This window comes from Mustelus asterias, chromosome 13 (genome assembly GCF_964213995.1).
Source record: "Mustelus asterias chromosome 13, sMusAst1.hap1.1, whole genome shotgun sequence".
NCBI lineage: Eukaryota > Metazoa > Chordata > Chondrichthyes > Carcharhiniformes > Triakidae > Mustelus > Mustelus asterias.
The window spans coordinates 56,129,362-56,145,980 of record NC_135813.1 but is presented as its reverse complement, the minus strand read 5'-3'; the positions used below and the strand labels follow the sequence as shown (position 1 = coordinate 56,145,980).

Sequence of the window (16,619 nt, the reverse complement as noted above, 5' to 3'; positions counted from 1 at the left end):
CCAGAAAACTGGTGTGTTTCACTCCAGAGAAACTGGTCAGTTTTCTCTCCAGATCCTACCACACTCTGCCAAAAATAAATCAAAGGGGTGTGATTCATGCCATTATATGGGGGAGTGGGGCCTAAACATGCCGGCAAAACCTGGCTTGTCAAGAGATCGGGGTGCCATCTTTAAAGGGCACCCCGATCACAACTCCACTAAACTTTCCTCCACAGAGGTCTCAGGGATCCCCCTCCACCACCTCCTGATTACAGTCAGCATTCATTCTGACACACCCACGCAATCTTTGGCCCCTTCTCCAACCCCCCCCCCCCCACCGCGATCAATGGTCCCTTCTCCCACCATCCCCTCGCAATCGTTGGCCCCCCCCACCGCGATCAATGGCTCCTCCTCTCCCCTGTGTTTTATCAGCCCCTTCTGCCCTCCTTCCTCCCCCCACCTCCACGCAATCATCTGCTCTTACTCTCCACCCCCCCCCCCCTGCCCATGTGACCATCGGCTCCTTCTGCCCCACCTATCAAATGACCATCGCAGCTTCCTCTTCTTGTCATAGAGTCGTACAGCACAGAAAAGGTCCTTCGGCCCATCGAGTCTGCACTGACAGTAACTACCACAAGAGTCACAGTAATCCCTTTTTCCAGCACTTGTGCTGTATCCTTGAATATTATGACATTTCAAGGGCACATCCAAATGCGTTTTTAAGGTTGTAAGGTTTCCGACCTCCACTACCTTCCCAGGCAGTGCATTCCAGATTCTCACCACCATGTGAGTGAAGGAGTTTTTTCTTAAATCCCCTCTGAATCTCCTGCCCTTCACCCTAAGACTATGCCCCTTCATGATTGACCCCTCAACCAAGAGGAACAGCTGCTGTCTAATCAGCAGAGTTCCAGTCATGGGGAGCAGCACCAGTGTGACCATTGGAAGCTCCAACAAAGTGGTTTCTTTATAGAGTGGATGCATGTCCTTCTTGTCCTGACAGCAAGCGGGCAGTGCCATCTGCGGCACGGTAGCACAGTGGTTAGCACTGCTGCTTCACAGCTCCAGGGTCCCGGGTTCAATTCCCAGCTCGGGTCACTGTCTGTGCTGAGTTTGCACATTCTCCTCGTGTCTGCGTGGGTTTCCTCCGGGTGCTCCGGTTTCCTCCCACAGTCCAAAGATGTGCGGGTTAGGTTGATTGGCCAGGTTAAAAATTGCCCCTTAGAGTCCTGAGATGCGTAGGTTAGAGGGATTAGCGGGTAAATATGTGGGGGTAGGGCCTGGGTGGGATTGTGGTCGGTGCAGACTCGATGGGCCGAATGGCCTCCTTCTGCACTGTAGGGTTTCTATGATTCTATGATCTGCTGTATATCACGAGTGGCTCCAGTTGTTAGAGAGATACATGGACCTCCTGACTCTGTCAGAAAGATTTCATCAGCAATAGTTGTTTCTCAGGGTTTCTCAGATTCTATGATCTGCTGTATATCACGAGTGGCTCCAGTTATTAGAGAGATACATGGACCTCCTGACTCTGTCAGAAAGATTTCATCAGCAATAGTTGTTTCTCAGGGACCACTTCATTCGAGTTTAAGGTTTAGAATTGGATCAATCAGCAAAGGCCACAGTCAACAAGTGGTAGAATATAGATAAAACCGGGTTTGACTGCACCTGCATAAAAGCTGAACCTCTGCTTTCCCCTTTACATACTGTTTTCTTCTGGAAAGAGAGGTTTGGAGAATGGTCCATGACTTGCCACAGCAACATGGAAACAGGAAGCAGCAGAGGCTCCACAATATGGAGCTGATATTTTAATAAGATGGTGTGTGGAACTATTTACCAGGAGCAAGGCTGGTGACACGAAGGGTAAGGACAGGTGATTAGACAGCAGCTGTTCCTCTTGGTTGAGGGGTCAATCATGAAGGGGCATAGTCTTAGGGTGAAGGGCAGGAGATTCAGAGGGGATTTAAGAAAAAACTTCTTCACTCACATGGTGGTGAGAATCTGGAATGCACTGCCTGGGAAGGTAGTGGAGGTCGGAAACCTTACAACCTTTAAAACGCATTTGGATGTGTCCTTGAAATGTCATAATATTCAAGGATACAGCACAAGTGCTGGAAAAAGGGATTACTGTGACTCTTGTGGTAGTTACTGTCAGTGCAGACTCGATGGGCCGAAGGACCTTTTTGTGCTGTACGACTCTATGACAAGAAGAGGAAGCTGCGATTGTCATTTGATAGGTGGGGCAGAAGGAGCCGATGGTCACATGGGCGGGGGGGGGAGAGTAAGGGCAGATGATTGCGTGGAGGTGGGGGGAGGAAGGAGGGCAGAAGGGGCTGATAAAACACAGGGGAGAGAAGGAGCCAATAATCGTGGTGGAGGGGGCCAATGATCGCGAGGGGATGGTGGGAGAAGGGGCCATTGATCGCGGTGGGGGGGGGGGGGGGGGGGGGGGTTGGAGAAGGGGGCCAAGGATCGCGGGGGGGTGTCAGAATGAATGCTGACTGTAATCAGGAGGTGGTGGAGGGGGAACCCTGAGACCTCTGTGGAGGAAAGTTTAGTGGAGTTGTGATCGGGGTGTCCTTTAAAGATGGCACCCCGATCTCTTGACAAGCCAGGTTTTGCCGGCATGTTTAGGCCCCACTCCCCCATATAATGGCATGAATCACACCCCTTTGATTTATTTTTGGCAGAGTGTGGTAGGATCTGGAGAGAAAACTGACCAGTTTCTCTGGAGTGAAACACACCAGTTTTCTGGCCAGAAACAACACTGCCATTTTTTTGGTAAGATTTAGTCCAACGTCAATGTTGCAGCAAATCTGTGCACAGCAAGCTCTCACAAACACCAATGTGATAATGATCAGACAAGCTGTTTTTAAGATGTTGATTGAGGGATAAATCTTAGCCAGGACACAAGTGATAATATCCCTCCTCTTCTTTGAAATTGGGATCTTTTATGTCTCCGTGAGAGGCAATCAGGGCCTTGGTTTAATATCTCCTCCCAAAGACAGAGCAGCACTTCTTTAGTATTACACAGGACTGTCAGCCTGGATTATATGCTCAGGTTTCTGTGGGAGTGCTACCACTGCGTCAAGGCGGCATGGTAGCACAGAAGTTAGCACTGCTGCTTCACGACGCCAGGGACCCGGGTTCGATTCCTGGCATGGGTCACTGTCTGTGTGGAGTTTGCACGTTCTCCCCGTGTCTGCGTGGTTTACTCCAGGTGCTCCAGTTTCCTCCCTCATTCTGAAAGATGTGCTGGTTAGGTGCATTGACCTGAACAGGCGCCGGAGTGTAGCGAGTAGGGGAATTTCACAGTAACTTCATTGCAGTGTTAATTTAAGCCTTACTTGTGACTAATAAATAAACTTTTAAGGCGGAACCTAGGCTGGGATTTTCCGATCCTCTCAGCCATGGCATCATTGCAGGGAATATTTGGAGATGGGTCAAAAGTCCCAACTGCAATGGTACCTACCATTGCTGGGACTGGAAAATCTCATTGTTACTATCTGTTTAGGAAACAGGACTGATATAGGCAGCGGAATAGAGCCCTTACCTCTCAACTGGGATTTAACACAAGCAGAAAGAGAAAAGAAACACATTAATGGGAAGTAAAACTGGAAGTAGGTAGCTCTGCTGAAAGAGGTGGTTTCTCCAGACACTGAGCTAATTTTCCTTTATGTGCAGAATGTTCCAAAGAAACTACGTGACAGAAGATCGTGGTCAACGGAGGATGATATGGATGTCAAAAAGAAATGCCAGCACACTGAACACGATTACAGTATAAAGCTAACCTCTGAAAACCAATCTGAGCTCCTGTTGCAGAGCAATACTGATAACACCATGCTGAACATTTCGACTGAAATCAATGATAAAGAATCCTGGAGACTGCCAACAGGTTAGACTGCAAGATATTCATGTTAATTGGGAGACAAGGAGTATAAAGAGCATTCAGTTAATAATCACCTCATAGTGTAGAATATAGTGCAGCACTAAAATATAGTACAAAGTAATAAAGGAGTCACAAAACCAAAAAATGTTGTTCATGACTATCCAGGTACAGCATGGGGTTAGATATAGAGTAAAGCTCCATTTACACTGTCCCCCATCAAACACTCCCAGGACAGGTATAGCACGGGGTTAGATACAGAGTAAAGTTCCCTCTACACTGTCCCCATCAAACACTCCCAGGACAGGTACAACATGGGGTTAGATATAAGGTAAAGCTCCATCTACACTGTCCCCATCAAACACTCCCAAGGCAGGGACAGCACGGGTTAGATACAGAGTAAAGCTCCCTCTACACTATCCCCATCAAACTCTCTCAGGACAGCTACAGCACGGAGTTGGATAAAAGAGTAAATCTCCCTCCACACTGTCCTTGTTAAACACTCCCAGAGGGTGTGAATGATACCAGATATGTGTGGGTTTACATTATCAGGAAAGGATTAACAGACAAGGTCTCTAATCTTGAAAAAAGAATGCTGAGGGCTGACCTAAGAGAGAGTTGAAAATTGAAAAGTTTTGATAGTGGACACGGAGAGAATGTTTCTCTTTAAGGTGAGGCATCAATATAAGATAGTCACCAAGGAATCCAATGGGGAATTCAGGAGAAACTTCTTTACTCAGAGTGGTGAGAATGTGGAACTCACTACCATAGGAATGGTTGAATTGACTAGTATTCGCAACAATCTTCAGCCAGAAGTGCTGAGTGGACAATCCATCCCGGTCTCCTCCAGAGGTCCGCAGCATCACAGATGCCAGTCTTCAGCTAATTCAATTATTTCCACATGATATCAAGAAACAGCTGAAAGTAGAGGTTTTTGCCCGAAAATATTCTGGCAATAGTGCTGAAAACTTGCACTCCAGAACTTTCCGTACTCCTAGCCAAGCTGTTTCAGTACAGCTACAACACTGGCATCCACCAGGCATTGTGGAAAACTGCACATGGATGTCCTCTCCACAAAAAGCAGGACAAATCCAACCTGGTCAATCCCAATCCCACCAGTGTACTCTCAATCATCAGTAAAGTGATGAAAGGTATCATTGACAGCTCTGTCAAGTGCCATTTCCTCAGCAATAACCTGCTCATGGATGCTCAGTTTGGGTTCTGCCAAGGTCACTCTGCTCCTGACCTCATTACAACCTTGGTTCAAACATGGACAAAAGAGCTGAATGCCGGAGGTGAGGCGAGAGTGACTGTCCTTGACATCAAGGCAGCATTTGACTGAGTATGCATCAAGGAGCCTTAGCAGGACTGGAGGTAATGGAAATCAGGGCGAAAACTCTCTAGTGCTTGGAGTCATACCTAGCACAAAGAAAGATGGTTGTGGTCATTGGAGGGCATTCATCTCAGCTCAAGGACATCATTGCAATCGTTACACAGGGTACTGTCCGAGGTCCAACGACCTTCAACTGCTTTGTCAATGATCTTCCTTCGATCATAAGGTCAGAAGTGGGGATGTTCGCTGATGACTGCACAATGTTCAGCACCATTTGAAACTCCTCAGATACTGAAGCAGTTCATGTCCAAATGCAGCAAGACCTGGACAACATCCAGGCTTGGGCTGACAACTGGCACATAACATACGTACCACTCAAATCTAACAATCACCTCTTGACATTCAATAGCATTACCATTGCTGAATCCCCCACTATCAACATCCTGGGATTACCATTGACCAGAAACTGAACTGGACTAGCCATATAAAATACTGTGGCTACAAGAGCAGGCCAGAGACTAGGAATCCTGTGGCGAGTAACTTACCTCCTGATTCCCCAAAGCCTGTCCACCATCCACAAGGCACAGGCTAGGAGTGTGATGGAATATTCTCCACTTACGTGGATGAGTGCAGCTCCATCAACACTCAAGAACTTCAACACCATCCAGGACAAAGCAGCCTGTTTGATTGGCAGCCCATTCACAAACATTCACTCCCTCACCACCAATGAACAGTGCCAGCTGTGTATCATTTACAAGATGCACTGCAGGAACTCACCAAGGTCCTTAGAGGCAGCACTGCTACCATCAGAAGAACAAGGTCAGCAGACACACAGGAACACTTCCACCTGGACATTTCCCTCCAAGTCACATACCATCCTGGCTAGGAAATATATCGTAGTTCCTTCACTGTCACTGGGTCAAAATCCTGGAAATCCCTCCCTAAGAGCACTGTGGGTGTATCTACACCACATTAACTGGAGCAGTTCGGGACTGCAACTCACTACCACTTTCTCAAGGGCAAATTGGAATGGGCAATAAATACTGGTCTAGCTAGTGACACCCACATCCATAGTGTGAAAAAAAATACAGATGTCTTTAAAGGGCAGCTCGACAATCAGATGAAGGAGAAGGGAATAGTGGGTTACAATGATGGATTTAGATGGAGAATAAGCCCCAGCATGGACTGGTTGGGCGGAATGGCCTGTTTCTGTGCTTTATATCCTATGTATACTGCATGAGTTAGACAGAGTAAAGCAGAAATTCCAAATCATTTACGGACGTAGACCAATTAAACCATTTTACCTACTCGCTTATCTCTTTGGCTTTAACATTTACAATTGTAATTAGGATGTTTGTATCATAGCAATATCCTGTGCTCAGTTTCTCTGGGTGGGATTTACTGCCTGTGCTTGCCGCCGGAGTCTTCCGGTCCTGCCGACGGCAACACCACCCCCTGTCCTAAAGGTTTCCAGCGGGAGCGAGTGCAATCAATGGGAAACCCTGTTGACAGCAGTGGGACTGAAAGGGCCTCCTCTGCTGTGCCAAACATGCAGGGGAATGGAAAATCCCAGCCTTAAGTTCAATTTGCTTTCTGTTTTAAGGAAATCCAGGTCTGCAGTGTTCACCATTTCTCAATAAAGCTCGTCCCTCCACAAATCTACCATGGAGATCCATACTCTAACATCCTAACTCTCCCATCAAAGTCTAACTCCATGTTTAAAACCTATGCAGTCAGGTTTCTGACTGCCACAGCACTGGAAGAAGCTCTATCAAAGTCACAAATGTATTGCTGTGACCCTGGCAAACTGTCCTTCCTCATCCTTCTTATCTTGTCTATCACGATACATCATACAATCTTCCACCAATTCTTAAAATTCTTTCATGGGATGTAGATGTCGCTGGCTGGAGTAGCATTTATTGCCCATTCCTAATGGTCCTTGAACTGAATGGCTTGCTAGGCCATTCAGAAGGAGGTTAAGAGTCAACCACATTGCTTTGGGTCTGGAGTCACATGTAGGCCAGACTGGGTAAGGACAGCAGATTTCCTTCCCTAAAGTATATTAGTGAACCAGGTTTTTTCATGACAATCGACGGTGAGAAGGGAGGAGGTAAATAATAATAATCTGCTGCGATTGATTAAATTCAACATATAATCATGCATGAATCCCTGTATATGCTACAATAAAGCACTGCTCCTGAAGGCCTTGAAGGCAATTATGTTAAATTTAAAAATAAATAAGAGGTGCGTTTATAAGCAAACATTTTTCTGTCATATTGAGATCCCTGAATTGAGGAGACCTTTGATATCACTGATGTTAAACCACTAAAAAATGGAGCAGGTTCATTGTTATAGTCACTCAGTAAAACATGGGACAAGCTAATCTAATGTTGGAAATTCAGCCTTTCCTTGCAGCTGATGCTTCATTACTTTTATACAGAGGAGATGAATAAAATATCACCTGAAAACAGTGAGCAGAATGGGGTCGTCAGAAAGGTAAGCGATCACCTCAGTAAAGGGTGAAACTATTCACATCACACTGAAGAGACCTACTGTATAATAAATACGTAGGGTAACTAAATCCAAAGCCAGGATATCGGAACAAACCATGGAGGACATCCTGCAGTTAAGGTGTTTGACTAATATCCAGGATTTTGGTTTATGATGCTATCTGGGATTATAGGGTTTGGTGATATCTGGATTTGTGGAGTTTGGTGATATTTGGGTTTATGGGGTTTGATGATATCTGGGTTTATGGAGTTTGGTGATATCTGGGTTTGTGGGGTTTGGTGATATCTGGGTTTGTTGGGTTTGGTGATATCTGGGTTTGTGGGGTTTGGTGATATCTGGGTTTATGGGGTTTGGTGATATCTGGGTTTATGGGGTTTGGTGATATCTGGGTTTATGGGGTTTGATGATATCTGGGTTTGTGGGGTTTGGTGATATCTGGGTTTATGGGGTTTGATGATATCTGGCTTTATGGGGTTTGATGATATCTGGGTTTATGGAGTTTGGTGATATCTGGGTTTATGGGGTTTGGTGATATCTGGGTTTGTGGGGTTTGGTGATATCTGGGTTTGTGGGGTTTGGTGATATCTGGGTTTATGGGGTTTGATGACAGTAATGGACCTGTCATTCAGGCAGTAGCACCCTTTGTTGAGCCCATATGTTCTGGCTTTGAGTCCCACTCAAAGACTTGTTGGACACAGGACCACCTTGCCATTGGTGAAGACAAGCCAGCCTACATTGGAGTCAGTCCCTGGCTGAATAAATGGGGTGTGTTAGTGGCATGAAGTATATCCGGTTGTGAAATCACCTACCAAATCCAAAAATGATAGTGGATATGAATGTAGGTGGAGAAGAGTTATTAACTAGCTTTGTGTTAGCCCTATGGAACGTGGACAAAAGTGATTGAGAAATGGGAATAAGAAGGGGTTTAGTGGTTTCAATATTGTTTATATCTTTTTCAATTCATATTGTCCCCCCAGGTTCAGAATGAGTCATCTTCCGTGACGATGAGTACTGAGGACATCATGCCATTGCCTGAGCCCTTAGAACGAAATATGTCTAACTGGAGCAGAGGAGATCGTTATCAAGATAAGACAGCGGCAACTCGCCTCTGTCAGGAACTGGGTGGAAATTCACTTGTGTTCTTCCAACTACAAACCACAGGAATGGGTCAGATTATTTTTTCATTTCTAGTTTTGACTTCCCTTCTTGATCATATGTGCTTTGACTGGTTGGTATTCCTGTTTCCAGTGATTGGGCGATGGAGTCAGTCTGGGCTCTGCTTCATGGAATTATTCATTATGCTCAGCTCAGGTGAATAGCTGATGATAGCAAGAGGAGTTGGCCCTTTCGCCCCTCGAGCCTGTTTTGCAGTTCAGTGAGATCATGGCTGATATGTGATTTAGCTCCACATAACCTGCTTAACCCCAAACCCCTTAATTCCTTTGGTTATAACGGTCTAAATTCTAGAGAATACAATCCTAATTTGTGTAATCACTCCTCGTAATTTAACCCATTAAGTCCAGCTATCACTCTGAACTCTCTCCAAGGTCAATATGTTCTGTGGTGAATTTAGTCTGAGCTCTGGTTAGCAGGAGGTGCAGTTTGGTTTCTGGCTACTGGGAGGCTCTGGTAACAAGAGTGGGGCAGTCAATATATTTAAAGTTAAAGTGTATTTATTTGTGTCACAAGTAGGTTTACATTAACACTGCAATTAAGTTACTGTGAAAATCCCCTAGTCACCACACTCCGGTTCTTGTTCAGGTACACTGAGGGAGAATTTAGCATGGCCAATGCACCTAACCAGCACATCTTTCGGACTGTGGGAGGAAACCAGAGCACTCGGAGAAAACCCACGCAGACATAGGGAGAACATTTGGACCAGCTAGAAAAATGGGCTGAAAAATGGCAGATGGAGTTTAATGCAGACAAGTGTGAGGTATTGCACTTTGGAAAGACAAACCAAGGTAGAACATACAAGATAAATGATAGGACACTGAAGAGTGCAGTAGAACAGAGGGATCTGGGAATACAGATATATAATTCCCTAAAAGTGGGGTCACAGGTAGATAGGGTCGTAAAGAGTGCTTTTGGTACAGTGGCCTTTATAAACCAAAGTATTGAGTATAAGAATTGGAATGTTATGGTGAGGTTGTATGAGACATTGGTGAGGCCGAATTTAGAGTATTCTGTGCAGTTTTGGTCACCTAATTACAGGAAGGATATTAATAAGGTTGAAAAAGTGCAGAGAAGGTTTACAAGGATGTTGCCGGGACTTGAGAAACTGAGTTACAGAGAAAGGTTGAATAGGTTAGGACTTTATTCCCTGGAGCGTAGAAGAATGAGGGGAGATTTGATAGAAGTGTATAAAATTATGATGGGTATAGAGTGAATGCAAGCAGGCTTTTTCCACTGAGGCTAGGGGAGAAAAAAACTTGAGGACATGGGCTAAGAGTGAAGGGGGAAAAGTTTAAAGGGAATATTAGGGGGGGGGGGGGCTTCTTCACACAGAGAGTGGTGGGACTGTGGAATGAGCTGCCAGATGAAGTGAATGTGGGCTCACTTTTAACATTTAAGAAAAACTTGGACAGGTACATGGTTGAGAGGGGTGTGGAGGGATATGGTCCAGGTGCAAGTCAGTGGGACTAGGCAGGAAAATGGTTCGGCACAGCCAAGAAGGGCCAAAAGGCCTGTTTCTGTGCTGTAATATTCTATGGTTCTATGCAGACTCTGCACAGTCACCCAAGCTGAGAATTGAACCCGGCTCCCTGGCGCTGTGAGACAGCACTGCTAACCACTGTGCCACTCTAATCTGAGCCCTGTTTAGTGGAATTAATTACCCATTAGTGTGTGCTCCGATTACTGGGATTATTAATTATTGTGGGCTCTGGTTAGAGGCATAATTTATCTGTGCTTTGGTTAGTCTGAATTCTGGTTAATGAGAAGTGTAATGTTCTGGTTAGTGAGAGGTGTATGTATTCTGGGTGTAACTTACTGGGTGGTTCAGCTGGAGTCTGATTAGTGAAATTCGTAATTAGGTGGTGCTCGAGTTACTTGGGAGTGCAGTTAATCTATTCTGTGTTTTGTGGGAGGTCCAGTTAGCGGGGGCTCTGGTTAGTGGAATGATTAATTAGTATGGCTGTAATTACTGCAAGGTGCTGTTAATCTGGGCTCTGGTCAGTGGAGTCATTAACAAGAACACAAACTAATTAATAGGAATTGCAGTGTATCTCAGTGCTGGTTACTGGGAAGTATTGTTAGTCTGACTTGGGTTACTGGAACAATTAATCGGTGCCTTGATTAACAGTAGTTGTCGCTAGTCTGGACTGTGTTGTAGAATAATTCACGAGATGGGGCTTTAGTTAGTAGAATAAATAATTAGTCTGGGCTCTAGTTACTGCCAGTTAATCTCGGCTCTGGTTAATGAGAGGTAGGTTAATCAGGGCTCCAGTTAGCAAAATGATTAATTAGTCTGGGTGCCACATTTCAATGACTGACCCTCTTTCCAAGAGTGGATTGCTTTTCTGTCCTTTGTCTGACCTTTGATAAAAACAGAAGTGGGCAAGCTTGAATTTTAAAGCATTAACATTTTAACTTCCCACCCAGATCCACCTGAGTATGGAGGTTAAAATTCCTCCAATTGTCTCCACACCACCAATGAATGAACTGTGTCTGGGATCATTGACTGGATCCATGTTTTTTGTTCTTTGGGGATCTTATTTCAGTTGGGGGTATGTGATCTTTTGGTGGTTTGTCCAGTTTGGTTGTGGCTTAGAAGGAATCAGATCGGTAGCGAATTGTAAATCCAAGTCAAATGATAAATGTGTGTATTTAAGAATGTGTTATCGGTTCCTGTAGATGTAGCTTATATGGAACAGCCCAAGTCAAAAATTGACATCCCTCCCTGATTTGGACACTAATAAACTGTCCCTCCCTGTCCTTCCCTAAACCACCTTCCTCCAAAGCCTTTCCTCTCTCATCCAGCTGGGTGAAACAACCTTCACTTGGTTCCATTCCTGCTTAGTCAGTCATAGAGACCATTTCCTGCAATGGCTTCTCTTCCCACTCCTGTAACTTTTGGTGTACCCCAAGGATCTATCCTTGGTATCCCCACTCCCATTTTTCATCCACATGCTGCCCAAAGGCAGCATTATCCTAACGCACAGCACCTATGTGTAGGCTGACAACATCCGCCTCAGAACCACCTCTCTCGTTTTCTTCATAGTCTGTATTATCAAACTGCTTTTTCAAAATCCAATCCTGGATGAATCATAAATCCCTCATCAGGAAGGTAGCCCCCTCCACCCTCAAAAAATCATTATTGAATTCAACTCCCTGTACTCCTTTCTCCCCACAGTCAGTGGCAATGCTTTCAGCATAGGGGCGGCATGGTAGCACAGTGGTTAGCACTGCTGCTTCAAAGCGCCAGGGACCCGGGTTCGATTCCCAGCTTGGGTCACTGTCTGTGTGGAGTTTGCATGTTCTCCCTGTGTCTGCGTGGGTTTGCTCCGGGTGCTCTGGTTTCCTCCTACATTCTGAAAGACGTGCTGGTTAGGTGCATTGACCTGAACAGGCGCCAGACTGTGGCCACTAGGGGAATTTCACAGTAACTTCATTGCAGTGTTAATGTAACCCTTACTTGTGATTAATAAATAAACTTTAACTTTTTTAGGTATTCAATACTAATTCCAGCATGCACTCCCAGCACAGGTGTAGCATGGGGTTAGATACAGAGTAAAGCTCCCTCTACATTGTCACCATCAATCACTCCCAGGACAGGTACAGCACGAGAACAAAGAACAGTACTGCACAGGAAACAGGCCCTTCGGCCCTCCAAGCCTGTGCCGCTCATTGGTCATTCGTTTGTATCCCTCCATTCCCAGACTGCTCATGTGACTATCCAGATAAGTCTTAAACGATGCCACCGTGTCTGCCTCCACCACCCTACTTGGCAGCGCATTCCAGGCCCCCACCACTCTCTGTGTAAAAAACGTCCCTCTGATATCTGAGTTATACCTTGCCCCTCTCACCTTGAGCCCGTGACCCCTCGTGATCGTCATCTCCGACCTGGGAAAAAGCTTCCCACTGTTCACCCTATCTATACCCTTCATAATTTTGTACACCTCTATTAGGTCTCCCCTCATTCTCCGTCTTTCCAGGGAGAACAAGCCCAGTTTACCCAATCTCTCCTCATAGCTAAGACCCTCCATACCAGGCAACATCCTGGTAAACCTTCTCTGCATTCTCTTTAAAGCCTCCACGTCCTTCTGGTAGTGCGGCGACCAGAACTGGACGCAGTACTCCAAATGTGGCCTAACCAGCGTTCTATACAGCTGCAACATCAGACTCCAGCTTTTATACTCTATACCCCGTCCTATAAAGGCAAGCATACCATATGCCTTTTTCACCACCTTCTCCACCTGTGCTGCCACTTTCAAGGATTTGTGGACTTGCACACCTAGGTCCCTCTGTGTTTCTATACTCTTGATGGCTCTGCCATTTATTGTATAACTCCCCCCTACATTAGTTCTTCCAAAATGCATCACTTCACATTTATCTGGATTAAATTCCATCTGCCATTTCTCTGCCCAATTTTCCAGCCTATCTATATCCTGCTGTATTGTCCGACAATGTTCATCGCTATCCGCAAGTCCAGCCATCTTCGTGTCATCCGCAAACTTGCTGATAACACCAGTTACACCTTCTTCCAAATCATTTATACATATCACAAATAGCAGAGGTCCCAGTACAGAGCCCTGCGGAACACCGGTCACAGACCTCCAGCCGGAAAAAGACCCTTCGACTGCTATCCTCTGTCTCCTGTGGCCAAGCCAGTTCTCTACCCATCTAGCCACCTCTCCTTGTATCCCATGAGCCTTAACCTTCTTAACCAACCTGCCATGAGGGACTTTGTCAAATGCCTCACTGAAATCCATATAGACGACATCCACGGCCCTTCCTTCGTTCACCATTTTTGTCACTTCCTCAAAAAACTCCACCAAATTTAGAACATAGAACAGTACAGCACAGAACAGGCCCTTCGGCCCACGATGTTGTGCCGAGCTTTATCTGAAACCAAGATCAAGCTATCCCACTCCCTATCATCCTGGTGTGCTCCATGTGCCTATCCAATAACCGCTTAAATGTTCCTAAAGTGTCTGACTCCACTATCACTGCAGGCAGTCCATTCCACACCCCAACCACTCTCTGCGTAAAGAACCTACCTCTGATATCCTTCCTATATCTCCCACCATGAACCCTATAGTCATGCCCCCTTGTAATAGCTCCATCCACCCGAGGAAATAGTCTTTGAACGTTCACTCTATCTATCCCCTTCATCATTTTATAAACCTCTATTAAGTCTCCCCTCAGCCTCCTCCGCTCCAGAGAGAACAGCCCCAGCTCCCTCAACCTTTCCTCATAAGACCTACCCTCCAAACCAGGCAGCATCCTGGTAAATCTCCTCTGCACCCTTTCCAGTGCTTCCACATCCTTCCTATAGTGAGGCGACCAGAACTGCACACAATATTCCAAATGTGGTCACCAAGGTCCTGTACAGTTGCAGCATAACCCCACAATGTAGCTATAATAATTTGTAAGGCACGACCTCCCTCTTACAAAACCAGGTTAGATACAGTGTAAAGCTCCTGCTACACTGTCACCACCAAACACTCCCAGGACAGGTACAGCACGGGGTTAGATACAGTGTAAAGCTCCTGCTACACTGTCCACGTAATAAACTCGCAGGACAGATATAGCATGGGGTTAGATACAAAGGCCTCTCTGGATTAAAATTCTTGCTGTTATGTTAATGATGTCACCATCACACAGTATACAATTATTTTATATTTAGAAGGAAGCAGCGATATTGTGCAGCTGTCAGCAGTGAATGGTGAGAAGATCTTCGACAAGTATATCCTGCCCAGCAGTGCCATGTCGGAAGGAGCAGCAGCCATTTCAGGAATACAGGTGATGGATGGAGTCCTGTACTTGAGAGGAGAACCTCAACCCACCTGCAGCCTCCAAGAGGCCATGGCAGCTTTCTTGCAGTTCTTGCAGTCGCTGGACAGGCCTCTGTTAGCAGGCCACAACCTCTGGATCCGTGATTGTCAAATTGTTTACAAGGCATGGGGTGACCACTTCATGAAAGATCAGTTTGCCAGATGTGTAAGTGGATTCCTGGATACATTATGGCTAGCCAGGGATATTGTTCCTAGATCAAAGGTCAAGAACTATAAACTGAAAAATTTAGTCACAGCCTGTGTTGGGGAATTATTTCTTGATGAAACTTTGAACAGTGTAAGAGCCTTGCAGCAGCTGTACTGGAATCTAAATCCCACTCTTGGGCAAATCCAGAGGAATCGGTTTTCTTTCTCTCAGCTGGAGTGCAGAGTAACTCTGCAGCCACTGTTCGAAAAGCAAGTGATATCCCGTCTAGTTGCTGATAATCTTGCTTTGAAGGATGTCAGCTTGACTATCCTGCACCTGGCTCACCATAATAACCCACACTCTGGCCTCCGAATTCTGTTCAGTACTAGTGACAACTTTGGACTCGCAAATCCCCAGCTGGTCATTGACCGCATCCGGTTCTACTTAGAGTTTCTAAGCTCTGAAAAAGCACAGCGTAAGTGGCATAGGCATGTGACGCATGGCCTAAAAGTAGAGAAAGACTAGAATAATGGTTAACCAGCAGCTACAGTGAGTGTAACCACTGTGGGAGATCAAATCATCCAATTGTGGAACGTAGGAATTAAGCTCCTGTTTATAGATTGTCTGCTGAGCTGTATCCTGTAGTGTAGGATACAATAGTGGGGTCAGTCCCTTCAGTATCAGAGTACTGGATTAAGTCCATTAGGCTTTGGGTCAAAATAGTAGAACTCCCTCCCACCCAGAGCACTGTGGGTGTACCTATATCATATGAACTGTTTTGCAAACTTAAGAACAGCAGATTTCATGAATGTGTGTTTCCATGAGAGGCTTTTACTGATTTCATCTTAAGATGTCTGCTATGGAGCACAACCCCTATAAGTTTTTTTTTTACATGGCCAGACATGCTCAGTAACTTTACTGTGCGGTGCCTGTGTGGGAATATTCAGGTTGTGGCTTGCCTACACAGCTCAGAGGGAACCTTAAGCTAGATACAGGTGTGCAGAATTGCCAGGCAACATTCCTCTTAGTCCATCTGGTAAAGGCAGGCAGATGTATAAATAAAGGTAAATTTGAAATAATAACCAGGCCAGGCAAGAAGGTATCACTGTGGGATCCCTGCCATCTCGCTGGACACTCCATCATCCAGGTTACTTTTGGTACAGAGAGTTAACATGTATGAAGGGCGTACATGGTCTGCACCCCTTGAAAAAACAAACAGAAAACCCCCAAAATTGGTGAAGCCCCCGCACAACAGTCAAAACCATTTAGGTACATCCTCAATGGTACCAGTCAGACCACTCTTCATCTCAGGTACTGCTCCCATAAACTAACTGATGTCTCTGCCTCCTCAAGCACTCTCATATACAGTTGTCACTCTCTATGTAAAGTCATGAAATAGAATTGCACTATTTTTTCCAAATTTCTGAATCCGCATAAGTATATAGTGACAAATCTCAAAATATAAAAATGCAAACATGTTTTTCAAAATAAAGAGTTTTCATTGAATTTGATCACAGTTGTTTAGTGTTTGTTCTGTTGATCATTTGAGTCTTTGACTGTCAGGCTGCTCTGGTTACTCAGGGAGGTGCTGGCTACGTGTCAGATTTTCTGTTCCCTCTTATTCAGTGACCATGTTGTGATTAAATATTCTGCAATTCTTTGTTAATTTTATACCAAATTAGTCAGGAACAGTCTCTCTCATTTGTTACTTTATAAACGGATATTAATGACATTTTCAGGACATGAAGAATGGAACATTTCAAAGTC

At 45.3% G+C, this 16,619-nt stretch overlaps 1 protein-coding gene across 2 annotated transcripts in view; it reads left to right on the top strand.

Annotated features, from left to right (window-relative positions):
* LOC144502642 (protein PML-like) overlaps nucleotides 1-16,362 on the top strand; it is a 50,886-nt gene extending 34,524 nt beyond the window's left edge. For both annotated transcript variants that reach the window (XM_078226803.1, XM_078226802.1), the window contains 4 exons: nucleotides 3,661-3,871; nucleotides 7,636-7,691; nucleotides 8,684-8,873; nucleotides 14,557-16,362. In XM_078226803.1, coding sequence (XP_078082929.1) covers nucleotides 3,661-3,871; nucleotides 7,636-7,691; nucleotides 8,684-8,873; nucleotides 14,557-15,377 — 1,278 coding nt within the window. In that variant the 3' untranslated portion in view covers nucleotides 15,378-16,362. The remainder of the gene's footprint in view (nucleotides 1-3,660; nucleotides 3,872-7,635; nucleotides 7,692-8,683; nucleotides 8,874-14,556) is intronic.
* Nucleotides 16,363-16,619: the final 257 nt, after the last annotated feature.